The sequence below is a fragment of the Melozone crissalis genome, unplaced genomic scaffold (genome assembly GCF_028551555.1).
Source record: "Melozone crissalis strain CALT ecotype California unplaced genomic scaffold, PUWL_Pcris_2 ptg000063l_1, whole genome shotgun sequence".
Taxonomy (NCBI): domain Eukaryota; kingdom Metazoa; phylum Chordata; class Aves; order Passeriformes; family Passerellidae; genus Melozone; species Melozone crissalis.
Genome location: NW_026535841.1, coordinates 4,044,335 through 4,070,401, shown reverse-complemented (window position 1 = coordinate 4,070,401; position 26,067 = coordinate 4,044,335). Strand labels below are relative to the sequence as shown.

The window sequence follows — 26,067 nt, the reverse complement described above, 5'->3', positions numbered from 1 at the left end:
CTCTTAATAACAACCAGTATTCAGTGGCAGCTCCATATCCCAAATGCCTGCAAGCTCTGGGTTGAACGAAGCAGCAGACATGCAGAAGGTCCATCTGTCCATGACAGTGCAGTTTTGGGGAAGAATTCCTCTTATTAACAACCAATAAGGGGATTTCTTTCCTGAAACTGCAGAGCACGTGGAGATGGGGAAATGCAAGATGAGCACAGCATCAGCTGGGCTCTAGTCTTAGGGATTTCCTGCAGCATCAGTGCTGGTGGAAGCAGCTGCACTCAGGCAGTCACTGCTGGGGCTCTGTATTTGATGGAGAAATGGCAGCAATAACCCATGTAACATTCATTAGGTCTTAAACTTTTTGCTTCTTGCAGCTGAGGCCCTCTTTGCAGCCCACGAGGCCCTGGGTGGTGTTCTGGGTCTGAGGCAGTGATGGGTATTCAAAAGGACAGAGTTCTGCTGTGCAATTATGGACACTGGTCTGCTCATTATTGCACAAATTAATCAAGTTCTTGCAGTGCCCGTAAAAGCAGATTTGCTGGGCTGTTTATTGCCTGCATAGAGAATATTAACAACCTGTTACAGTGAAATTGTGAGCACAGGGAAGGAAGGTCACCAGTCTGCTCCAGTGACACATGGCATTTCCTTGACTTCTCAGCACAGGGGAATTCGGAGCTTCTGCTGCTTTCACAGTCAATCAGTTTGGGAGCTGAGATGCCTGGAGGATTTCTGTTACCTCCATTCTGGGAGCACACTGCATCCATTTCATTTAGATTCATTTTCTCTTGATTAAATTAAGGTGGGCTGTGAGGATGCTGTGAGGTTTGGACTGACAGCCCTGCTCTGAGCTGCTGCAGTGGCTGTGGTGCCTGGCAGCTAGGCAGGGCTGGAAGCACCACCAGAGATGTTCCTCACTGCTCTGGGAGCCCTGGGGCTGGCCAGACCCCCCTGTCCCAGGCAGGAAGGGAATCACACACTGCATTGTGGGGTGCATCTCACAGCCCTGTGGCTGTGAACGTGTGCACAGCGGTCTGAGGATGAGGGAAGAGACGAGGATCTGACTCCATGTTTCAGAAGGCTTGATTTATTATTTTATGATATATATATTATATTAAAACTGTACTAAAAGAATAGAAGAAAGGATTTCATCAGAAGGCTGGCTAAGAATAGAAAAGCAAAGAATGATAACAAAGGTTTGTGGCTCAGGCTCTCTGTCCAAGCCAGCTGACTGTGATTGGCCATTAATTAGAAACAACCACATGAGACCAATCACAGATGCACCTGTTGCATTCCACAGCAGCAGATAATCATTGTTTACATTTTGTTCCTGAGGCGTCTCAGCTTCTCAGGAGAAAAAAATCCTAAGGAAAGGATTTTTCATAAAAGATGTCTGCCACACTGTGGGGGCTTGTACAGGGTGGCAAGCTCTGGCTCTTCTCACTCATTCTGCCCCAGGCTTACACTTCCCCTCTCTTCCTTCTACCTTTTGCACCTCTCCCCAGCTTTCCAGACACTGTTTATGCCTGCTTTCCAGATACCTTCTCTGTCCTTCCCAGCCCTCTGCTTTCCCCCAACAGACACACAAGAGCCTCCAGAGGAAGGAAAGGACAGGAGAAGCTGATCTAAGACTGGAGAAACATTGGAAGAAAGCCTTGCAAGGACTTAAAATACACCTTGCCATGGGGCTCTGGCACTTCCAGCTTTTAAGAGACAGAAGTGTCTGATCTTATAACACATCCCTCTGGAATCTGCTTTTTTTGTGTGTGTGTGTGTCTCATGAAAATATTTCTGAAGAGCTTTTAGAAAACCTGGCTTAGAAGCTCCTCATTTGAAAGCTAAGGGCTGGAGTTATGGTTTCATAAAAGAATTAAACCATCTTAAGCCCCTGCAGGAGAGGCTGAAGGCAGCACCTGGTGCTGCTAAGCTCCTTTTGGAATTTGAAACCACTAAGTGCATAGATTATACTGGCTCTAAGCATCTTAGCAAGCAGCTCTAAACCACTGAGGGCAACCACAGGCCCTGGGGGAGTGGATGGACCAGGCATGGAGGCCAGGCTGAGCAGACACAGAGCATGGAAGTGCTGCTGGTTTGAGGGGTGCTCAGTGCTCCCATCACTGGCTCTGGCACAGGGAAGCCAGTCCAGCCAGCACAGGACGCATTAGATCACATCCTTCACATCGTTACATACATCCTTCTGCTGAGGAGATGGCCTCCCTAAGACTCCCATGTTCTGCAAAGATCTCAGCACTTCTTAAAATGTGTTTACAGTTCATGGAAGGCCTGGAAAAGCAACCAACTGGTTTTATTTCTGTTCAGTTTGACTGTTTTTTCTCTGTGACGGTGTTCACAGGGGTTCTTGGGTGAGGGAATAGACGAGGATCTGACTCCATGTTTCAGAAGGCTTGATTTATTATTTTATGATATATATTACATTAAAACTATGCTAAAAGAATAGAAGAAAAGGTTCTCATCAGAAGGCTGGCTAAGAATAGAATAGCAAAGAATCATAACAAAGGTTTGTGGCTCGGCTCTCTGTCCGAGCCAGCTGAGTGTGATTGGCCATTAATTGGAAACAACCACATGAGCCCAATCCCAGATGCACCTGTTGCATTCCACAGCAGCAGATAACCATTGTTTACATTTTGTTCCTGAGGCCTCCAGCTTCTCAGCAGGAAAAATCCTAAGGAAAGGATTTTTCATAAAAGTTGTCTACGATACTTCTCCATTTATATCCAAAGATAAAAAGACATCTCTTGTCTAAAAAAAACCCCAAATGTTTCAAGAAGCAGAACTTGGAGTGGGAATTGAGGCATAAAAGCCTTTTTGGAGCATTTCCTTCCCTGCCCAGCAGCCTTTCAGAGGCAGGTTGCTCCACACAGTGACCCAGCATTCAGATTTATGTGGCTGAGCAGGAGCAGGTCCCAGGCCTGCCAGTGAGAGCCTGCTGTGGAAGGGGCTTCTCTGCTGTTCTGCATTTCTCAGCCTCTGGACCCTGGACTGGAGCTGTCCCTAGGACCTTGCATGAGTCTCTCTCCAGGTGTTTTCACCAGGGCCACCCACTCCAGCCTTTAGAAGGTAAGAGCCACTGAGCCAAACTGCCCTGCTTGACCATGGATGAATTTGGATTTTACACTGCAGGCATCTGAATTAATTTTTGCTCCCACCTACAGCAGCCTGAGGGATTCCCCCTGTGGGTTTGACCCAGGTGGTGCCTGGCCCCAGTGCACTGCAGGGCAGTGCCAGGAGCAGCCAGACAGGAAAGGGTAGTGCTGCTGGAAAAGCAAGCAGGCTTTTCCTTGGAGACTGGTCTGTGTCATTAATACCTGGCATCACACAGCTGCTCAGCACAAAAGCTCTTTTGGGCTTTGCCAGGCTCAGGTTTGGTTTGGATAACACCCAACTTGTGCCCTCCCTGTGCCCAGAGCTTGCTGCTCGGTGCCCCCCTGCACATGCCAGGGATGGAGCCGCTCCAGGCAGGCTGTCAGAGCCTGTGATCCTCACCAGAGGCACTAACTGGGTTAACCTTAGAAATAAAGTGAATTTCTAATGGCACAACAGCACAGGCCAACATGCAAACCTCCACCTTGCCATCCCTTTTTTCTGTCACCACAGAAAGCACTTTGGCTTTTCCCGTGCTGACCACAGCAGCTCCGTGTGGCCGAGCCCTTGTGTGCCTCAGCGCGTCAGCCCACGCCGTTCATGGAGAAGGAATTTCATCCACACCTTAAAGAAATTGAGGAAGATGAGGCTGGGAAGGCTCTGGGGTGCAGGTCCTGCCTCAGCGATTGCAGTGCTGAAAAGGAAGAAAACCAGGAGGAAGAGTGAGCTGCTTTAGAGGAGCTCCCTTGTGACAAATGCTTAGAGAGCAGTGACTAAGGGCTTCCCTCCTCTGCACATCATCCTGTGGGACAAAGGAGAGGTGCTGGTGCCACTCCTCAGAGCTGGCCTGAGCCCACAGGGACCACTGGTGGGGTCCCTGCCCTGGCTGCCTCTCTGCACCCTCTGGGGATCAGGTGTTATTTTATTATCCTGGGGGCTGATGGCCAAGGGGCAGCCACAGTGAAACTGGACAGACCCTCCCAGGGAGGATTGTCACCCTCCTTTTGATGTAGTTTGAACCAAACCAGGTATATTCAGTTTGTATATTTAATTTTGACTGGCTTTTGGTGCGCTTTGAGCCCTACCAGGTATATTCAGTTTGTATATTCAGTCTATATATTCAGTTTTGACCGACTTTTGATGCACTTTGAGCCAAACCAGGTATATTCAGTTTATATATTCAGTTTTGACCGACTTTTGATGCACTTTGAGCCAAAACAGGTGCATTCAGTTTACATATTCAGTTTTGATTGACTTTTGACGCACTTTGAGCCCTACCAGGTATATTCAGTTTGTATATTCAGTTTACATATTCAGTTTTGACTGACTTTTGATGCAGTTTAAGCCAAACCAGGTATATTCAGTTTGTATATTCAGTTTATATATTCAATTTTGACTGATTTTGATGCAGTTTAAGCCCAACCAGGTATATTCAGTTTGTATATTCAGTTTATACATTCAGTTTTGACTGCCTTTTGGCGCAGTTTGAGCCCAGCCAGGTACACTCAGTGCCCTGAGCTTGGCGAGAAGCAGCAGATCCCGGAGCGGGGGCACGGATGCCACAGCCCTGCTGGGTTATGCAGCCTCCCCGCAGCCCTGGCGGCGCTTTGGCCGGACAGGATGGGATATGAGTGGGTGCAGTGGGGCAGTGACACAGGGGACAGTGGGATGGCCGATGCCATTCCCGTGCCGGAGCCCCTCGGGCAGTGGGGACAGTGGGATGGCCGATGCCATTCCCGTGTCGGAGCCCCTCGGGCAGTGGGGACAGTGGGGTGGCCGATGCCATTCCCGTGTCGGAGCCCCTCGGGCAGTGACAGAGGGGACAGTGGGATGGCCGATGCCATTCCCGGGTCGGAGCCCTCGGGCAGCGGCAGCGCCGGCTCCGGCAGCGCCTCCCGTCTGTGCCATCTAGTGCCCGGCGGCAGGAGCGGCACCGAGCCGGGCTCTCACCCGCAGGACGCGGCCCGGCTGCCCCCAGAGCCGGCTCTGCCCTCCCGGGGATGGAGCAGCAGCCCTGAGATGCCGCAGCGCCCGCCCCGAGCGCGGCCCCAGGTAGGAGCGGAGCGGGAGCGGGGCCGGGACGGGCGGGCGGAGCTGCGGCTCTGCCGGGGCTGCAGGGGAGCCGGGCCGGGCGAGAGCTGCTCTCACAGGGAGGCTGGAAACTCCTGGGAACCCCTCTGCTTTTCAGGCATTGTGCTCTAAGGCTGCCCACGTGTTTTAAGGGATGAAAATAATGATCTCTGACTGGAATTCTCCGCTGCAGTTAGCTGTACTTGAGTGAGCACCCTAGACTGAAAAACTTTATTTTTTAGTGTGTTAGGCATAATCTTTGTTATGTCATTTCTTAGGTAAATTCCTTTTATTATTATTTTTTCAAAAGTTTCCATGGCTGTAGCTTGATTTGCCAGCTTTGATTCTTAACTCTGCCTCTGTCCTCTTTACCCTTTTCAAAGGAATACTTTTCCTCTTTACAGACCCAGTTTCATTTATAAGCTTTAACTAAGAGCCAATGATTCAGGAGCTAACAAATTCTTGCTTCCTTCTTGCTGCATTTTCCCCCCCAAATCTTTGTAAGAGATTTAATGGTGGTGTAAGGAGCTTCTAACTCAAACCCATCAATATACATCTGTCCTTCATATTGGTTTATCAAAGCCTGCTGTTACATATTTCTCTATATTGATTTTCATCAGCTGTTATTTGCCCTGCTTCACAGATGTTTTCAAGTTTTGAAGTTTTCCACAACTTTTTGTAGCTCCATATGTTAAATGTTTTTAGGTTTTGAAGCTTTCCCACAACTTTTGCTAGATCCATATGTTATCTTTACTATTTCATTACTGGATCACAAGTAAATATATTGAACATGCTGCCTCTGGCATCCATAGGACACCCCGCTCAGCTTTTTCCACTTGAAGTTCTGATCATTCCTTCTTCTCTTGTAGCTTTTATTGGATTAAAAATGATCACCTGGCAGCTGCTTCCCAGGATATCCTGCTGGTGATTTTAGGGGGTTAGCATTTAAACTGAGCATATCCTTGTTCTTGGGATCACATCCAGTATCTGTGAGCTCTGCTCCTCTTCCCTTGTGAGCCTGTCTGTGGCTTTGCCTCTCCAGGATTTATTGCACAGGCACATTGTGCTGCCTCTGAAATGTAACATTTCCTACTGATTTTATTTTTCCCTTGGTACCTAAGTAAGGCTGATTGCTTAGGAAGTCTTGGGAGCCTTTTCAGCTATGAGAAGGTATCAGGGCCCCTCAGCACCTGGTAGGGGACTGGCTGTAGGGAAAGCCTGGTGGGTTTTGGAGCTGGCCTGCTTAGAGCTCTCCTGGCTCTGCTATTGATCTTGGCGTGTTCCTGCTTTTGAAGGGACTGATCTTTGAAACCAGGCTCCAGGAAATCATTTAAGGATGTGTTTACATCCTGCTGAGCACTGAAACTGTGAGGATTGCAGTGGGAAGGAAACTCATCTTGAAACAGACACAGTCCTTATCTGCCTTCCCTAATTAGCACTCTGTCTTCCTGGGGGTGATACCCTCCACAGCATCCCCTTGGCAGTAGGAAGCAGTGCTGGGGTTAAATCCCCATTTGGCCAAGGCTTGCCTGGTCCTGTGCCCTGAGATCTCTGTATCTGAGCTGCCTGAGCTGGGGCAGGTGCTTGCTGTGCTGTTTGCACACCTGGGCTGCCCTTCTGCCAAGGCACAGTTGGTCCAGCTCCTCACAGCTCTGTAAACTCTTTTATTGCTGTCTCTCAGTTCTCTGGAACTCAGTTTCTGGGGTTTCACACCTTCCCCTGTGTAACCCACTCCCAGGTCTGTTGTGGGCCACAGCCAGGCTTTAAAATGCTTGGGTGCCAGCAAGAATCCACTCTGTGGTTTGTTCCCAGAGCTGCTTAATTTTAACTGGGAAGCCCAAAATCTCTGTTTTGTGTGAAAGCAAATGGTGAGTTGGACAGGCAGTGTGATTTATTGCAATCATTTAGCCCCAGAAACAGGACAAAACCCCCTTTCACTCCCCACACCTCAATGCTGTAACCCCAAGGCCACATGAATCCCCTGCAGCAGGGTCAGGGTGAGTGCCCAGCTGTAATTGGGATGTTTGGTGCAGGGGGATCCCCTCCCCTGTGCTGAGGAGGCCTCACCTTCATCATCATCATCTTCATCTTCTCTCGTGGCATGCAGGGCTGTGCTGGGCAGGGCTTGGCTCAGGAAGGGGCTGTGTGTGTGACAGCTGTGTCCCCAAATGTCCATCCCAGCTTTAATTACTCTGACACTGCTGCCTGGCTGTAATTAGCAGCTGAGAAAATCTGAGTGTGATTTTAATAAGCTGAGAGTAATGCAATTTGTCTTTTCTGTTGTACGAGGTGCTTTGCAAATAAAAGCTGTAATTAAAAAGCACATGCACAGGGCAAGCAGCAACTGTGCTGTGGGTGTGTGGCTGCTGTGTGCAGAGTGCCTGGCACATGGCCTGGCACAGGGCCCCCCTTTGGGACATCATGGGGTTCCTGAGAGAGTGTAAAAGCTGCAGCATGTAAAAACTGCAGGATTTGCCTCAATTGTGCCTTTTACAAAAGGCTCTTCCCTGTCTTCACAGATGCCCTTTGATATATTGTTGGGTTTTGATAAGAATAAGTCCCCTGGGTGTCATCCTCCCCATTGCTTTTCATCCCTGTCACTATTGTGTTTCTGTGTTCTCACCCAGGAGCCCAAATTAGCTGCAGGCTGGTGGGATCCATGTGGCAGAGGCCAGTGGGGCAGCCAGGGTGGCATGGGGGGAGCCAGGAAGCCTTTTCAAGGGCCGCCAGCTTTTCTGGGAGCCTCAGATCTGAGCAGGCAGAGCAGGCCCTGGACCCTGCCTCTCTTTCCTGCTCCTTCCTGCTCTCTTTAAAAAAAATCCGTATCTATAAAAGGATAATCTCTTTTATCTAGTCTTCTCTCTCTGCACAATTCTGTCCTGCCCTGCTGGAGTTCAAGGTTCATTTCTGTGGGAGTTCTCACAAGGAAGCAACCCTGTTGAACCCCAAGGTCTGAGCTCTCACAGGGAAGCAGCCCTCTTGAACCCCCAAGGTCTGTTTTTGTGGCTGTGGGAGCTCTCACAAGGAAGCAGCCCTCTTGAACCCCAAGGTTTGAGCTTTCAAAAGGAAACAGCCCTGTTGAGTCCCAAGGTCTGAGCTCCCCCAAACCCCTGTGACACGTCAGGCTGACCTCAATGCAAGGTGTTCCCCTTCCTCAGTGCTGTGGGGCAATGTGAGGGGACAAGGTGGGAGGCAGAGGCACAGCAGAAAATGGTTGTACCCACAGCATGAGGGCCAGAGCTGTTGGCTGGGCCTCTGATGCTGTGGGTATAACCATTTATATGGTTATAAATATAACTATGAGAGTAGGAACATTGCTCCAGCCTGGGGAAGCCCTTTTGCCTCTCTCTGCAGGGGAAGGTGAGCTCCTTTCCCATGGAAGGCCACTCTACCCCTGCAAAAGTCCACTTGTGCCTGGTTGCTGTGGCTCTGAAAGTTGAGGAGGTGTCAGTGTTTGTAGTGGGAGACACCCTGACCTGTGAGTGCATTGCCTGTGGCACCCCATGCTCTGCCATTTCTGCCTGGGAAGGTCAGGGGCTCAAGGGGCTCAGGCGGACAGAGGGGGTTTAGGCAGCTTTGTGCTGTGCCATGCAGGTGGCACTGGCTCATTCTGGCAGCCCTGGCACGTTGGGCAAGCAAAGCAAGCCCTCCCCAGGGATCAGGGGGAACGTGGCAGAGCATCTGTGGGTGCCAGTGGCAGTGGGAATGGGAACAGCTGTGGGAAAGCACCAGGATGTGCCCCATGGCGGCCCAGAGAGGCTGAGCAGCCCCTGTGCGGGGGAGAGAGAGGAGGGGAGGCTGCTGAGCTCCTGTGCATGGCTGTGTGTCCATCCCCTGTGCAGGGCTGTGTGTCCATCCCCTGTGCAGGGCTGTGTGTCCAGCAGGGCTGTGTGTCCAGCTCCTGTGTGTCCATCCCCGGTGTGTCCATCCCCGGTGTGTCCAGCCCCGGTGTGTCCAGCCCCGCAGCCTGTGTGCCCCTCCCAAGCCCAGGGTGTGTTCCCAGAGCTGTTCTGGTGCAGGCTCTGCCTCCAGCCCAGCTGGCCCCCTCACACTTTCCAGCACAGGTTCCAAGTGCTTTGAGGCAGAGGTTTGTATTGTGATCTCTCATAAACAAATGGCCATTTCTGGTGCCCTTGGCAGCACCTAAACAAACAAACCCTGAAGGAGACTGGGACAGGCAGGAGGTGAAGCAGGCGGGGACTCTTTTCTCTGATCTGTACTTGAGGGGTGAGCCCTGTTCTCCTGGCAGCATGAGGGGACGGGAGACTGGTTGGTGTTTGAGCACCTGTCCTTTTCTCTGCCCTGCGTTATGCTCTGCCCAAAGAAGGAGGTGTTGCAAGCACTAAATCTGCCAGATTTCTGCATTCAGGCCAGTCAAGACAGGAATCTCCTTTTGTAGGAACTTTGTGATGCCCTTTTGCACATCACAGTCCCCCAGTGGTTTCAGTGTGCAGCCCTGGGCTGGTGAAGCTGAACATGCTCAGTGCTTTGCTGTGGTGGCTGTGAGAGGAGCCTGTCCCACAGGGGCAGTGGCTCATGGTGTGCCCCAAGACTGACCTGTGCTCTGCATTTCTGTCCTAAGGTCAAAACTGGTGGGTTGCAAATGGCCACCCTGACATGAATTGTATTGCCCAAGCCTTAGCTGGGCTAAATGTGAGCCTGGAGCACTAGGGCAGAATTGGATCTGCAGTGAGTGACTTCTTTAGAAAGAAAAAATTCATTTATTTCCTGAGGCTGGAGAGCAAACCCAGAGAGTTTGAAGTGCTGACAACCACAGGAATAAAAGAGTTGTATGTCCAGATTCTCATCTGGGGCATGAGCTGTCTTGCATGGTGTGCACCTTTGCTGTGCAATGCTGTTTGAGCTGTTTGTGTGTCTGCTGAGCACCCTCCTCACCTGCCCACAGCAGGGAAAGGGCTCCCAGTGTAAAGATCCATGGGACTCTTGCTTTGGGTGCTCATTCCCAAGGCAGGTTTGCCCTCTGAAGCCTGGCAGTAGTGTAGCCAGGATGTGCATAGTCACTCAGTGCAAATCAGAGCTTTATCCACAGCTTCCCAGGGCCTCAGTGGGATTCCTTCCCTCACAGCATCTCACAGCCACCAGAGGCTCTTGGCTGGGTTGATTCCCACCCCTGTGTGAGCCAGTGTCCCTGCAGTGCTGGGGCAGCAGGGTGACAAGGGAGGAGGGCAGTTTGGGGGTGGCTGCGCTGCTGCTGTGCCCATCCCTCCCTGAGAGGCTCCACCCTGACCCTGCCAGGGTCAGGCAATATATACTATTGCCAGGGGTCCCAGTGAAATCTTGCCACACTGAGGGAGCCCAGGACAGATTCTGCCTTACCAGGACGTGCTGGATTTGATGCTGAGAGGTTTCATTTGTTGCTCCAAGAGCAGTGGAGCTGATCCTTCAGCAGAAATTCCTGAGAAAGGAACAAGGAGCTGTGGGGCTTCCTGAGGAGCACAGCTCCCACAAGGCAAAGTTTGGGTGGGCTGCACACTCAGATCTCTGTGGGTCAGTGTTCATTCATGTCCAGGAATAACTTCTGAGCCTCACATCTCCAAGTCCTATTGATCCTTAAGCAGAATGGAAAGTGAACCTTGGCTCTTGCTGCTAAAGTCTGTGTTCTTCTGGTTTTAGAGCCCTCTTGCTTGGGTTAGACATTAACAGTGATTAGTTACCCAGAAACTTTCTGTACAATCTGCAAGTTTTCCATTAAGTACAAACACTTTGTCCTTCCCCCAGCACCTCTGTTGCAATCTAATCTGTCATTTTTTCCAAAGAGATGGAGGGTGCTACCTTCACATTTTATTAATTTCCTGTTTCCAGTGGAGGAGAGCCCAAAGCCATGAGGAACACTGAGCCCAACATCCCATGGAGCAGATCAGTGTCAGCTCTGCTCTCACTTCAGCTGCCTCTGGATTTACTGTAAATATCAGGCATTGACAGGGAAGAAAGGTGATGTCTAGGAACATGGTTAAGGGATCTGGGGAAAGATTCCTTATTCCAGCCCAGGCACTGACCTGCTCTGAAGCCCTGGGCAAGATTGTCTCTGTTTTCCTGTCTCTGAAGTGAGGATATGAATGCTTTTATCATGTGGGCTTGTAAGGCTCCCTGGCCCTGATAGTAGCCTTAAAATGCTATTAAGTAGTGAATTTTTTTTTTTGTGGTGATGATGATAAGAATTCAGCAGTCTGGACAGGTTATGGAGTTTGGAGATCTTGTAGGTGCAGCAAGTACTGGAGGTTCATATTTGGGAGGCAGCTTTGCACAGTCCCCTGTGTCTCTGTCTCTTACCATGAATATCATCGGAAAAATATGGGAAGGAACTTATTCTGACTTTGATCTTCCTCTTTGTGTTTACAGTTTGGGTAGAGTTTACTTTGTCACCCAGCCAGCATGTTTAGGTTGTCTCCAAACAATGGTGTAAAAACCATGCTGCACCTTGAGCAAGTGGGGAGCTTTCCTTGGGATGGATGGGGTCTGCTGCAGTTGAGGTTGTACTGAAAATGGTCAGATTCCTGTTTGGATAATGATAACAGAACACCTCAATGTTAATTATTTCTGTTTCATTGCCAATAGCTCCAAAGCCAGGCCCTCCCCAAAACAACAGAGCAAGATGGAGTAGTTTATTGAGATTATATAATTTGCAGAAGAGTGCAATTATAGTAGAGCAAACCTTACATCTGTAAGGGAGAGCTAGTTTATCCTGGATCTGAAAAAATCTCTTTGGCAGCATTCTTTGGCTGCAGTTAAAAGGGGTTCTCAGTTGTGTATCTGCTTTCAAGTCCCTTGACACCACCAAAGCAGACCCATTCCAGGGGGTAAGAGAGACCCAGACTGTGATGTGCTCCTTGCAGGACTGGAAATGGCTCCTTCTCCAGTTCAGTTCACTGGGCATTGCACAAGCAGCCCTTCTGGCAAGGGTCATTCCCAGATCTCCTTCATTCCCAGATCTGCCTTCCCCACCCAAATCTGAGAATTACCCACGGAGGTTCCTGTCAGAATGAGGTTTTGGTTCTCAGAACTAGTGGCGTTTGTTTGGCTGCTGTTGCCTGATCCTGTGGATCTTGGTGCAGTTCCTGGTAGAGGACTAACTCTGTGAATTCCACTTTGTGAAAGCCAGGATTGGCTCCTGCCTTTCCCAATTGCCTCATCTGAGAGCACACAGAAACTTCTTGTTAGCCCTGGACTCTCCCTTTATACAGCAATCACAGACCTACCCAACTGATTGCTGATTGTTTATTCAGCAATCACTGACCTACCCAACCTTTGATTTAGACAAACCTCATCCCAGTGCCTGAGTGGCTCTTCATGGTCAAACAAGCCCTTCAGTGAGTTGTTGGTGATGGAGAGAGATGGGGAGGCTGACTTGGTGATCAGAATCCAATTTTATTGTGAGATATCCTTATATACTATTGCAGGGAGACTGGTAATGTGCACTGCAATGATTGGTTAAAATCACATACACAAACTTATACATATAACAACATCTCTTGCTTGCAGAGTTTAATGGGATTTTCTTTTTCTGGTAAACCTGTCTGATTTAATCTTCTTGCAATCCAGGTCTAATTTTAAAAGTTCCGTTTGCTTTTGCCAAGGCATCCTGTTATCAAATCTCTTATCTTAACCAGGTCCAAAGTCCATCATCTATCTGTCTTGTGTCCCCCAACATTCCAACAGTGAGTGATCAACAAAACTGAAATGAAGGAAGTCAAAAATGACTATTTTCCCTTTGGACAGCAGTGGCACATCCTTGAGAGATTTCCTCTCCACTCACAGGGTTCAAGATTTCCTCTGATGGAGAAGGGGAGGATGTGCCTCTCAAGTCAGTGTCCAAGACTGATGTGCCTCTTCGCAGGTCAGTGTCCAAGACACCACCATTTATGGGATGCACATTTCTTCTCCTCTATAAATCTCTCAGCCCTTTTGGCCATGGAGCTGGGCAGTGCTCCAGCATCAGCCACCTTGGAAGAGTGCAGGAATGGGATTTTCTCTGTCAGGATGGGTATGGGGTCTCCAGTGCTCTAATGCAGACAATGTCCTCCCTGTCAGGACTGGTGCCAGGGAAAACCAGCAACTTGGCAGAGAATTGTTTGATGCATGAAGAAAAGAAACAACTCTGCCAGCACAGATTCACTCCTGGGACTACCTAATATCAAAGTATTGTCTCCATTCAAGTCTGATCTTTGCTCCCCACCCTGCGCACTGTTCCCATTGCCGTGAGAAAGTTCAGCGCGGAAGGCGCTGGACCACTCTGTTCTCATCTTGCCCTGTGAGCCAGCAATCCTCCAGGGACAGGGAGGGGGAAGGGTGGCATGCCTTTACTGCTCAAAGATAGGGCTTCATTACATCACCCTCCCCTCCTGACCACTCCCATATATGAAGCCCTGCTGCCACTCAGCTCTGTGTGACCGGTCCTGTGTTTGGAGTCCCTGCTCCTGGGAACTCTTGAGGAATAAGGGGCAGGAGAACCAGGCAGAAGAGCCTTCCTTTGATGTCACTGGCTGAAGGTGAACTGCAGAGCTTTTAAAGTAGTGAGTAAACAGCTGATTTTATCTTGGCATCTCCATATTGGTTGGACTGGGGCGTGAAATAGAGGAGTTGTTTCTTCCCCTTTATTGCGTACCTCTCCAGCTCGTTAATCCTATTTCATTAAAGGCTGCCTTTGTTTCACAAGCCTGCAGGCTCAGGTTTGGAGAGCAAGTGTTTGTCCCTTGCAAGGATGGACAGGACCTGATCTGCTGTGTTGCTTTTGGCTTGGCTCACTTGGCAAAGGCAGCAAAGGCAGCAGGGTCTCTGTCCAAGCTCCCTGAGCAGCTGCTGGGCCACCCTGTGGGGAGCTGCTGTGGCTTGGCAGGGTCTGGTGGCCTCAAGGATTGGGGCTTCTGACAGGCTGAGATGAGAGCAAGGACCTGGAAGTCTGGTGAGCTGGGATCTCAGTCCCATCACTGGGGAAGACATTTCACCTCCGCATGGCCCATCCAACCCTTTGAAGGTGCTATCCACCACCCAAGCTGATGCTCCTTTTTGGGTTATAAAGGTCTGTGGAAAGGTTGGTGCAGGGTCATTGGCCTGAGTGTCAGGTTTTGCAGGTGGCATAAATGACAAGGATTGCTGATAAGAGAAGTGCTGTTTTGGCAGGCTGACACAGGAAAGGCTCCCAAAACAACCAGAGAGGTCAGAGCTACACAAACATGGGAAGGCAGATTTCATGGGGTCCCTAAAGATGAGAAATTCTTACTTCAGTCCATGTGCCTCTGGCAGGTGGTGCTCATCAGAGGAGTCAAGGTCTAAGAAGTGGCTGAAATCCACAGATCTTGGATCCCTCTTCTTTCCCTATCATTCTGTGCTTCCTGACAAGTGTAAGCCCTGTTGGTGTGGGAGGTCCAGCACTGGCAGGTTTCTTCCCTGGTACCTGGGGAAAGGCCAGGAGGCAGGTGCAGAACCAGAAAAGCTGCAGGGACAGTGGGATGATGCTGAGGGTGGAAGGGCAATGCTGTGGGAGAGCAGAGCTCCTGGTGCAGAGCAGGCAGAGCACAGTCAGGGCATCATTTCTGTGTGTGGAAACTGGCCCGTGAAGGAGGAAGAAATACTCTGAAATAAATCAAGCAGTTCACATTAAATTCTTTGTAAGAAAAAAAAAAAAATCTGTTGCAAAGAACTATCAAGGGCAACTGTATTTGTATGAAAATGAGCAGATTCTGCCCAGGCAAACGAATATTTAGACACATGAAGGGTCAGAGCAGCACCTGGGACACTCTCTGCTCATTACCAGACCAAAAGAATGGCCCTCTCCTATGTGTGTTCAGAAAACAAAGACTGCTCCTGCTCTGGGCTGGATCCCCTCTCACATGTCAGGGGGGGCTCTCCTGGACCAGAGGGTTTTTCTCTCAGGGTCCCAGTCCTGGGCTGCATTTCCTGATCCAGGTGTCCACAGCAAACAGGAGGGAGGTCAGGAGAGGCAAAGCCATTCAAACCAGCTCTATGGTCATTAAGGTATTCACCTGCCTGTAGAATCTTGGTTTGGCAAAAACAGGTGAATTTAAGCAGGCAGCTACAGGGTTTTTTCAGTTGAAAGCAGCTCTTTTCCAGCTTCAGCTGAAGCCTCTGAAACCTCTTCAGTGAATTCAGTCTTGAGTTCATTTATTATAACTGGAATCCAGGGGTTTTGGTGGCCTCACCCACCCATCCAGATGCTCTACATTCTATAAAATACACAGTTATCTGCCATGGCAGGTATAACATTACATAAACCTTACATTAAAATTACACAAATCCTTCTGCAGAGCACCAAGAAAGTCTAAACTTCATCTGTGATCTGGGAGTTTCAATGTGCATGTGCAGGACAGGTCCAAGTGCAGCAGTCAGGCAAGACTGGGGAAAACCTCTAGCCCAGAGAGAGGGCATAGTTCATTTCTTCCCCTTCAGTTCCCCCTTTTCCTGTTCTTTCACCTTTTTTGCCCTCTTATCTTCATTTCTTCTGTCCCCCTTTGTTCCCACTTTCTCTGTTTTTCCCTTCACTGGTTTAGGTTTTCTTCTTTCCCGGTGTCATTATCTTTTCTTTCTGCTGTCTCCATCAGCCCTGTCCCTTTTTATTTGGTTGAGGGGAAGCTGTGTGGGATTGTGCAGCTGAGCCCAGTGCTGGCTGCTGGGGGAAAGGCAGCTCTGAACACATTTCTGCAGTTCTCTCAGCTGCAAGAACACATTTCTGCAGCCCCTTTGGTGGCCTGGCAGACGGGCTTTGCAAAGATTAAAGGGCTTTATAGAGCTGCTAGATAAATGGCACAGGTTGATGTAGGTTTTGGAAACGGCAGAGCTTGACGTAAAATTAACGAGTAAGATTGAGTTGAGACAGCAGAGAGATAAGATTGAGGAAAAATGAGAAAAGGAGGCAGAACTTTGGACAGAAGACAGTTATCTTTTCTGGAAAGGAGAAGCAGAAGGGCTTCTGCAACAGCAACCAGCAACTTCCAAGCACTGAGGAGCCCCAGTGGTTCACACAGCTCTGTCCCAGCAGTGCTGCTGCAGCTGCCCCTGGGTTAGAAGGATGTAACCAGAACTGGTTAACCAGTGTGGCTGCCAAGAACAGGTTAATAAACCTCCCTGTGTACCAGTTATCTTCCCCTTGCTTACCTTTGTCCCGGGGAAAAGTGTGCACCTGTGGGTGATAATGGGAAAAGAGGTCACTGAAATGAAAGCATGTGGGGTTTAGTGGGTGGCTCCATTTCAGCAGGTGAGTTCCAGTGAAAGCAGCTCTCACTGGAGGGGAAGGAGGTGCTTGGGCTGTGGACAAACATCTGCTTGTTTATTTTCAGCTCTGCAAGGCAACTTTTGTGTCCCTGCTCTTGGTCAACTCAACCTTTTGCACACTGGGCATGTTTTCCATTCTTAAAGCACCTTTTCTCTAAGTCTCCCCTGGTGACTTTTCCAAGGCATTTTCAGCTGTGATCTCTTTTTTGAATCAGTGTTCCTTGAGTCATGTTTAGCCTAAATTGGAAGTGTCTGCTACACATACAGCTGGCAGTTAGCTTCCACATGGTAGAGTAGAGTAAGGGAAAAGCGTCAAAAAGGGAACTGTTATTTAGTAGGAAGAAGCCTCATGTGCTTATGAAAAGCTCAGTGTTAGTGGGCACTCAAGGTGCTATTTTTGATGCTCATGTTCAGGTAGTATTGGATTGCAACACTGCTCTGTTAGAGGGGAAAGATTTCCTCATGGGAAAAATAGCTAACCTGCAACAAGAGGTACAAAATCTTGTAACAGCATCTATCCCAATAATGCATTGGGATGTAAAAACATTGGGAAATGGAGGCTTTGGGTTGCTTGTTCTGCCATAAAAAGTAGGAGTCTAAACTGTTGACCTGGTCTGTGCTTTCTGAGTCATTGCTGGGGTTGCTTCATGTAATTCCTACAGAAAAAATCAACAAGGGCGGGGGGAAAGAAACAAAAAGAAAAATTCCCCAGAAGTGTCTCGGGTTGCCTGATGCTTTTCAGTGTCTGCAAGTTCCATGACAAGAGGTGTGAAGGTATTGATTCATGTGCTGAAAGATGAATTTGTTGCTCAAGTTTCAACATAACAGCACTTGCTAATTTTTGGGAAATTAAAGGTGACCATGCCATGAAGGTGACCACTTGGAAGGAGGTGGAAAGTCCTTCAGGAGATTTGTTTTTCCTTTATTTGTAATGGGTTGAGAAAAGCAAGTCAGCAATGCACTTGCATTAAACATGGCATTACTGCTCGAGGTGTGGCTTTGCAGCTTGAAACTTGTAAGGCTGAGTTATAACAGGGCTCTCTATAAAATTAGTGCCTAGACAGAGATGCTTGATAGCTGCCAAATGTTGTGTACAGCTGAAATAAGGTGGCTGTGCACAGCACAGCCTTACACAGCAGAGTTCACCCTTTGGAACTGCAGGCACTGACTTCAGGTTTCACAACTTTCTCTGACCCCATCTTCAACTCCACTTGTGCATAAAAGTAAAAGAGTAACCTGCTGAGGAGCATCCAACTTGTTCAGCTCTGTGCTGCTGAGAACATGGCACTGCATTGTCCTTGGAAAAGGGCAGAATTTGCCTCATTTTGTTGGGTCACTGATATAAACCCTGCCTTTCAGCTGTGAGGGTGAAATATTACAGTGGGATAAATATGATTTAGAGCTGGGCTTTCTTACAGCCTTTCCTTGTCACCTTGCACCCTCTGAGACAAATGTGACAGGGAGACTCTTGTCTGACCTAGACCCACTTCAGGGATGTAGCAACTTTAGAGCTATGAAAATATTAAGAATAAAACCTGGTACCATCACACCTGCAGGGTCAGTAAATTAAGAAAAGGGTCCTGCTCAGTGGACTGCATCTTAAATTCCCCTGTTAATATTAAAGGTGTGACAGGCTAAAAGTGCAGGTTGATTTGTTTGGGGCAGAGACCAGACACCTTTCCACACTGTCTGCTTTTTCAGAGGACATTTGGGTGCTCCTGTCACAATCTTTTCTGTGGAGCACCATGAGTCTCACATCAATAAATCAGACACAGTGAGAGGGGTGTGTGTGAACAGCTGAATGTGGCCTGGACTCTGATGTGTAGCTCAGACTGGCTGGTAGGAGCAGCAGATACATCAAATCCTTCTGAGCCTGCAGAGTACTTTCTGTGCCCGGATCTACTTTCCAGAAAACTTCCATGTTTTGCTCAAGACCTCTTGGATAATAGTAATATAACTGAAGGGGCCTGTTCTCTTCATACAATGTCTTGAAAGGAGTATTTGAAGGTCACCTTTGAAAAATGGGCACAGGCTATATTCCTTCCAAATATCTCAGGGCTGAAATGCTCATGGTTTTTAGTACTGATTTTTCCACATGTAAATGTTAAACAGAACTCCATTTTGTGGCTATTATAGAAAAAAGCATGTATTTTTAGGCAGGGAAAATATCACCCTAAAGCTTTTAATCTTGGAGCTTGGCCAGACTTTGTTAATGAGTCAGTGCAGCAGAGCTGCGCAGCAAGGGGAGATGTGGGGTGTCAAAGGCTGGAGTGGGGCAGGGGGACTGGGCTGGTCTGGAATTGAGGCATTCACACCTTTCCTGACCCCTCTGGGTCCAGAGACAGCATCTCTGTGCTGAATGCCATCAGACAGACTTTGCTTCATGCTGGGTTTGCAGAGAGCCTTCTGGCTGGAAGACATGTGGGCTTGCATCCTCAGTGTGCCCAAGCTTCAGGCAGGCTGTGATTTGCTTGTGTTAATTCTGGTTGGGCATTCAGCATTTCTGCATGGGCACTGAGTTTGTGCTCAGGGGAGGCTCTGGGGTTTCTGGACAGACACAGTGGCCTAAGTTTTAGTAGCTGAGCCCATAAATCCAAGGACAGCTTGTACAGCTCCTTTCCTCGGTCTGGGTTTTGTGCTACACTTCAGCAGGTGAGCTGCAGCCTTGGAGCTGCAGCTGTGCCTCCAGACTTGCCACAAGCAGACATGGAGGATTGTTGCTTAAACCCTCAGTGAGATTTAGTGGTGGAGGGCAGGTTTCTCCCTCCCTGCCTTCCTGCCCTGCCGTGCTGCCTGCCAGAGGGTGCTGCAGTGGCAGCAGGCCGGGCAGAACGGGCATTGCATTTCTCCTTGCAGCCGGAGCATTGGTGTGGTGCCAGCTGAAGGTGGGGTGGCTGTGCTGGCTGAGGGGCAGCTGTGGAGCTGAGCAGGGGCCCTGGCACTGCCAGCAGCTGCCACCCCTGCAGACAGGCCATTGCCACCAAGGGTAGTCGCAGCTCAGTCTGGCAGTGCTGGGTTTGAGCTGAAGGGACAGACAGACACCAAATCCAGTCTGTGTGAACACAGGGCTGTAGGCAGGAGTGGTGTGAGGGTACCTGACCATGTGGAGACACCATGTGTTTAGAATCACAGAGCCATTTAGGCTGGAAAAGGCCTTAAAGATCATTGAGTCCAGCCATTAACCCAGCACTGCCAAATCAACACCAATCCATGTCCCCAAGTGCCATATCTACAAGTTTTTTAAGCCCTCCAGAGGTGGTTACTCCACAACTTTCTGGGGCAGCCAGACCACCATTTCAGTGAAGAATTTTTTCCTAACCAATCTAAAACTTTTTAGGTTTTTCCTAATCCAAATTCCTAAATTTTTTCCTAATCCAATCGAAACCTTCCCTGGTGCAGCTTGAGTCCGTTGTATTTCCTCACTTGCTTAATCAGAACTTCAGAGCCAGCAATGAGGTGAGGAAAAATATTTGTACCACACAGTCACCAAATCCAGGGGCACAGAATGATTCTGCTGTTGATAAACAATCTTTGTGGATCCTAAAATATGCATTTTGAGAGGTGTGGGCTCTTGACTCTTCACCTAGTCAATGATTACTTCTGCATTCCTCTGGTACTGTGAATTCAAACATAATGAGTTCCAATGGGTTCATCTCTGTGAGCAGGGCAGTACAAATACCAAATACAAGTTTTGGAGAGCTTTTGAGGAAGAGAAGTGGTTGCTGCTTCTCCTACAAGGATGTTGTGCCCCTGGAAAAGGGTTCACTTCCTTTGAAAGGACATTCAGAGGAGGTCAGTGCACACAGGTCCGTGCAAAAGGACAGGATCAACTTGCAAATACTCTTGAGAGGTAAGGGGGAAACAGGAATTACCTTCATTGAGCCATTCCCCTCAGCCTGAAATTGCTGTGTGGGATTTATTATTCAACAGAATGTGTGAAAATGGGATTTTTTTAGAAAGCAGATGAAAGCTTGCCAAAAGAGAATGATGGGACCAGACTAACCAGTCTGAATGAGTTCAGGTCTAGTATACAACTTCCAGTTTAATGGCAAAAGAGCACCTGAAAGCATCTTTTGCAACAGTTGGGAGAACTGAGCTATTTTGATGAGGCATTTTGGCTTTAAATTGGGAGTGACCATAACAATAATGTTTTTAATGGGTTTATAAAAACTCATTCTGTACTACTTTAATAACTTGTGCTTTTGAGATTGAGTTCACCAGTTGTGGATTTCTGGGAGGTCCTCAACTAGGAAACGCTGTGAAAACCATGGGAAATGGGGAATTCTGTGTTTATTCCACCTTTCTGTCTTTTTTTTTTTTTTCCACTTCATAGTTTATGCTGAAGTGTCAAAATAAAAAATGTTGGATTTGATGCTAAAATTTCTGCAGGGAGACATGAGGGATTTTTAAGAAAAAAGTTGCTTCAAGAAGAAATTATTGTCTCTCTGTCAGTGAACTCAGAGTTTGATCTACATTGGGCAGAACAATACATGCCATGGGGCTTCAGCAAAGCCTGTGCCTGTGGAGGAGTCACAAACTGAGATCACAAGAGCTCTCTTTGAGCCACAGGAGCTCTCCTGAGCAGCACCTGGGCCCAGCTGAGCAGCCCCTTCACTCACAGACACAGTGCCCAGTTATTTTCAATGCTGGTTATCTCAGCAAAGAGCAGGGACCACTGATCCCCACTGAGGCCTCTCTCCTGCAAGCTGATGTGCGCCCACAGAGTCTGCAATGCTGGGATTATCCAAGAGGGGCTGCTGGTCCCTGGGCAGGAACCAGCACGGAGGCACCATCAGTGAGGAAGGCTTTAACTGAGCTGAATGGAGCTGCTGTGTTTGTCCAGGGACTGCTTTGTCCTCCCGCTTCAGGTGGGAGCACTGCCTGGGTCTGAATTTGGGAGCCTCTTTAGGCTCCTTCATAGCTTGGCTGAACCTCTGTTTGAGTTCCTTTATCGCTGGTGGAGCTGCAGACTGTGCAAGAGCTCAATTCAAACATCTCCTGATGGAATGTCACAATTTGTGATGTGTCACCAGAGCATGGCCTGTGTCCTGTGACAAGAGTCCAGATGTCCAAACTCCCCTTGCATTTCTTGTGCTGCCTGGGGGAAGCAGGGGAGGATATCTCAAAGATAATGGCCCAGTAGTGGCTGCTGGGCTGTGAGGGGAGCACAGGGAGCTCTCAGGATGGTGGAGGGGTGTGGAGCTCTTGCAAGATGGTTTAAAGCAGAAACCTGTTGGGATTGAGTTTGTGGTTAAAGTTTTCAGTGTTGTCAGTGGATGCTTCATTTACTGCTTCATTTGGGAACAAAGCAGTGCCTGATCGTGCCTGGGGTCCTTTGTCATCCCCTGGTATCCCACTGCTCTCCTTCTCCTCTTCCAATTCTCCTGGCACTTCCCCTGACCATGGCAGGTTCCTCATTCCTACAGAACACCCCAGCCCTCTTGGCAGGGATGTCAGACCCTGCCTCTCCTGCCTGTCACTAGCTAGCCACCCCCTGTTGCACTGGGGTACTTTAATTCAAGCCCAGTGTCGTGTTTAACTAAGGCTGTGCATGTTGTGGCACATCAATGGTGCTGCTGGTACAAGCACAGCCCTGCTGCTGCCTGGTCCTCCCCCTCTCCTAATGTAAGGAGACAAGCAGGCTACTTTTAAATTCCATGGCTAACACTGGCTTGTGGACCTTTATAACAGTGAGAAATAATTGTATTGCTTTTAATTGCTTTATAGCCCCTGTCTCCTGGAGAGCTTCTGCTGCTGCCAAAGCACTCTGTGACTGGAGCCAGGCTTCCAAACAGCTGGATTTGGCAGGGATGGGAGGTTAAAGGCAGCCTCAGCAGACTGGGGAGCCTGCTCAGGTGGAGCCCTGCAACTGCTGCTCCACTCCCATTAATAAATCATAATGGGCACTCAGCTCAGAGGCAAGGTTCAAACAGACCATTGCTCCAAACTCCTGCAGCGTGCCTGCCCAGGGCACAAGGAGCACGGAGAGCTGGGTTAGCAGAGGGTGTCTGCAGGCTCCTGATCCCTCTCCTGATTGCTGTACATCAAACCAAGCACACATTGGGCTCTGCTGGGCCACGGTTGGGGTGTGCTCCTCTCTGGGGTCAGGCTGGGATGGGCTGAGCAGCTCATGGGAGCTGAGCTGGCTGCAGAGGTGGAGAGGATTGTCCCCAGCTGGGCTTGCTCTCTGCTCATTGCTGGAGAGGAGAAACCTGCAGCTCTGGAGCTCATCCATCTGCTGCTTCCTGGGCAGGCTCAGTGTGACAGATTGCACAGATGGACCATCCTCAAGAGCATTCCCTGGAGTTACAGAGGCACGGGCTGGTGCAGCTCAGGGTCAGTGTCCCTGCAGGGCAGCCTGTGTGTGTGTGCTGCTGCCCAGTGGTGCATTATCCTCATGCCTGGCAGGCCAGGCTCACATGAAGTTGGTTGGAGGGCCCTTCCCAAGGTGTGTGCTCTCAGCAGGCAGCAGGACACAGCATGGAGCTCTCCTGGGTCCGTGGGATGCTCACAGGTGTGATCCCATTTCAGGGAGGAGCTGAGAGCAGAGGCAGCACCTGAAACTTTCCCTTCTCTCTTGCAGTCAGAGTAACCTCCCTGAGGAGGCAGTAAAGCTCTGCAGGGAACAAGAAGAGCTGCAGAGCCCAGCCAGGAGCCCAGGGGTTAAATCAGCACTACAGGGCTTGAAGGACAGCCCAGCACAGAGCAGCCTTCAGACCAAACAAAGTACCTTCTGCTGAGCTGGGGCACAGATAAAAGATCCCATGGCATTTCTTGTGTAGCTTGGAGGAGGCTGCCAGTGCTGAAGCTGAAATATCTCTGCCAACAAACAAAACTGTCTTTAAACTCTGAGGCTGTGTGTGAGCTATTGTTGGGGACATAATGGCTCCTCTGTTTCCCTGCACAGTCATTGCTCTGCAAACACACCACTGGTCTCTTTTAAAAGTGCTTGAGTGTAAATTAAGTTCTAGAACCTGGAAAGAGGTTTCATCCATTTCCTTTTACTACCCTCAGCTGACACTTGTTTACAGAGCAGCACACACAGCAGATTTACAGCTGCTTTACCTGGATGGAGATGGGCATCTGTAGTGCTCAGGCTGAGACTCACAGATCCAGGGTTTGCACAGCAAATGTGCCCAAATCTCCTGGTTTAGGGCAGGGGCGAGGCTGGGGGGGCTGCTTGCTAAACTCCCCCTCTAAGGAAAGTTTTGGTTTGGCTGGCCTGGCCTGTTTCCTTTATTTAGCTCAGTGCTGGCACACTCCCTGCTGCCTGATGCTGAGTGTGTGCCTGCTGCAGGGCACTCAGGGCTGCTCTGCCTGCTGAGCTCACTCTGCCTTGGGCTGCTGGGCACCCACCCTGTGGCTGGTGCATCTGCTCTCCACCACAGTTCCATGGACTGGCTTTTCCCTGAGCATGGCAGAGGCTCTGGTAAGGTAAAGGACGTCCTGGCTGCTGTGCTGGAGCTGTGGTAACAACCCAGAGCTGCAGTACAAAGGGGGGAGGTGATCTCTGAGGGCAGTATGATTAATTTGGGTCTGTTTTGCTGGAGTGGTCTTGTAATGGAAAAGAAAATGGGTCAGAGAGTGGCTGTAAAAGCTGTATTTGCTGAAGTGCCTGTCCCAGCAGGGTGGCAGTGAGTGTCCATCCCCTCAGTGGCTCTCTGCTCATCCCTGTGTGAGCCCAGGGAGCTCCCTGGGCTCTGTGCTCACTCTCAGATGAGCAGCTGAGAGCAGGACCAGGCACGTGGGGACCTGAGCACTGGCCATGGCCCTCTGGGGGTGCTGGGATCACTGGGAAGGTGCCCTGGCCAAGGGCCCAGGCAGGAATGGGTGCTGTGCTCACCCTGTGGCTTCAGCCAAGGCTGATTCCTAATGACCTAGATGTGTTTTGCACTGCTCCTTGGCAACATTCTCTCGGAAGGTTGCAGTTTATTGCAGCCCTGAGATGCCTGAAAAGTCTCTGTTTTGGCCCACACATTCAAAAGAAGGAGTTGGAGCTCTTCAGTTCTTGATCTCAAGGTTGTTTATTGTATCTGATGTATAAAAATTTTCTCCTGCCCTGCTGAGGTCCGTCCAGCAGGACAGTTCCAGGCACTCTGCCTGCCCCCAGGCTGTGTTATGTCTTTATACTAAAAACTACGTGTACAATGTTTACAATTCCTTCCCAATACCTATCACCTATGTTAGACAGTGAGCTTCTACTCTAAACCAATCTGTAAGTGCCACCATCACAGCAGGAGATGGAGGCGAAGAAGAAGAAAGGCTGGACACACACAAGTCCCTCCAGCTTGTCCCCAAAACCCCCATTCTAAAAACCCCAAAATCTACTTTTTCACCCAGTGTTAATTTTATTATTACACTCTTTAAACTTCTGTGGCTTTCAGGTCTTCATACAAAGCTGGTAATTTGCACCACAGGTCATAATCAAACCCACAGATGTTTTGGGCTGTGTGCCAGGGTCTCTGAGCCCCCTGGCAGGGGTCCCAACAACTCTGGACACCCAGAGGGATGTCCTTGGTTCCAACAACCTTCCAGACAGAGACTCCTCCACAGACCTGGCATTTAAAAGCAGATTATGTGAAGTTAAAATTTTTAATTTTTTAAATTTTTTTTTGTCCTGAAGATGGTGTCAGCCATGACTGGCAGCAGTTGTGTTCTGCTCCCTGGATTTCCCTTCTCCCCTGTGCATCTGGAGGTTTCTGTGCTGTTCCCTGCCCGCTGTAAGGGTGATAGCTGATGGTTTGAGGATTCCAAAGGAGGTGGCAGCAGGGCTGACCATCCTGTCTCTCCCCACAGGAAGATGAAGACGCGCTGTGTGGTGGTGGCAGTGGTGGCTGTAGCCCTGCTGGGGCTGGTGCTGTTCCTAGGGCTGTTCTTTGGGCTGCGCTCAGGGGACCCCCACACCTACAGGAGGGCGGCCGTGGCCACCGACGCGGGGCCCTGCTCCATCATTGGCAGGTACCCACTGGGGGAGGGGGTGCACTGGGGTCCCAGCACGAGGGGAGAGATGAGAATCTTCTGAGAATCCATGTCTCAGAAGGCTGATTTATTATTTTAAAAGAAAATTTATTATATTAAATTTTATATATATATATATAAAATTATATTTTTATATATAATTATATTTTTATATATAATTAAATTAAATTATATTAAAATTTTAGAAGAAAAATTTATTATGTTTTATATATTATATATTATATATATATAATATATATTATATATTATATTAAATTTATAATATTTTAATATATTATATTAAAAGAAAATTATATATTAAAACTATACCAAAAGAATAGAAGAAAGGATTTCATCAAAGGGTTGGAAAGGAAGGAAAAATGGAATGATAATAAAATCTCGTGAACAGAGTCCCAACACAGCTGGACCTGTGATTGGTCAACAAGTAGAAACAACTCACATGGACCAATCAAAGATGCACCTGTTGCATTTCACAGCAGCAGATAATTATTGGTTTTATTTTACTCTGAGGCTTCTCAGCTTCTCAGGAGAAAAAATCCTAATGAAAGGATTTTTCATAAAATATGTCTGTGCCAACCCACTCACTGTGCCCTGTCTCGTTGGCTCTGACAGCTGTGCCATGAGACACAACTGCTGCTTCCCCAATGCTCAGGTGCAATCCCTGCAGTTGCCCAACCC

The 26,067-nt window shown here is 48.9% G+C and overlaps 1 protein-coding gene across 5 annotated transcripts in view; it reads left to right on the top strand.

Moving 5' to 3' along the window:
* GGT1 (gamma-glutamyltransferase 1) overlaps positions 1–26,067 on the top strand; it is a 44,717-nt gene that overhangs the window by 6,637 nt on the left and 12,013 nt on the right. Inside the window, exons 1-2 of one of the 5 annotated variants that reach the window (XM_054288783.1) lie at positions 5,095–5,145; positions 25,207–25,368. In XM_054288783.1, the coding sequence (XP_054144758.1) occupies positions 25,211–25,368 (158 nt within the window). In that variant the 5' untranslated portion in view covers positions 5,095–5,145; positions 25,207–25,210. Of the gene's footprint in view, positions 1–5,094; positions 5,146–12,942; positions 13,019–23,740; positions 23,845–25,206; positions 25,369–26,067 lie in introns of those variants that run through there. The other 4 variants (XM_054288782.1, XM_054288781.1, XM_054288779.1 and 1 more) reach the window with 4 other exon arrangements.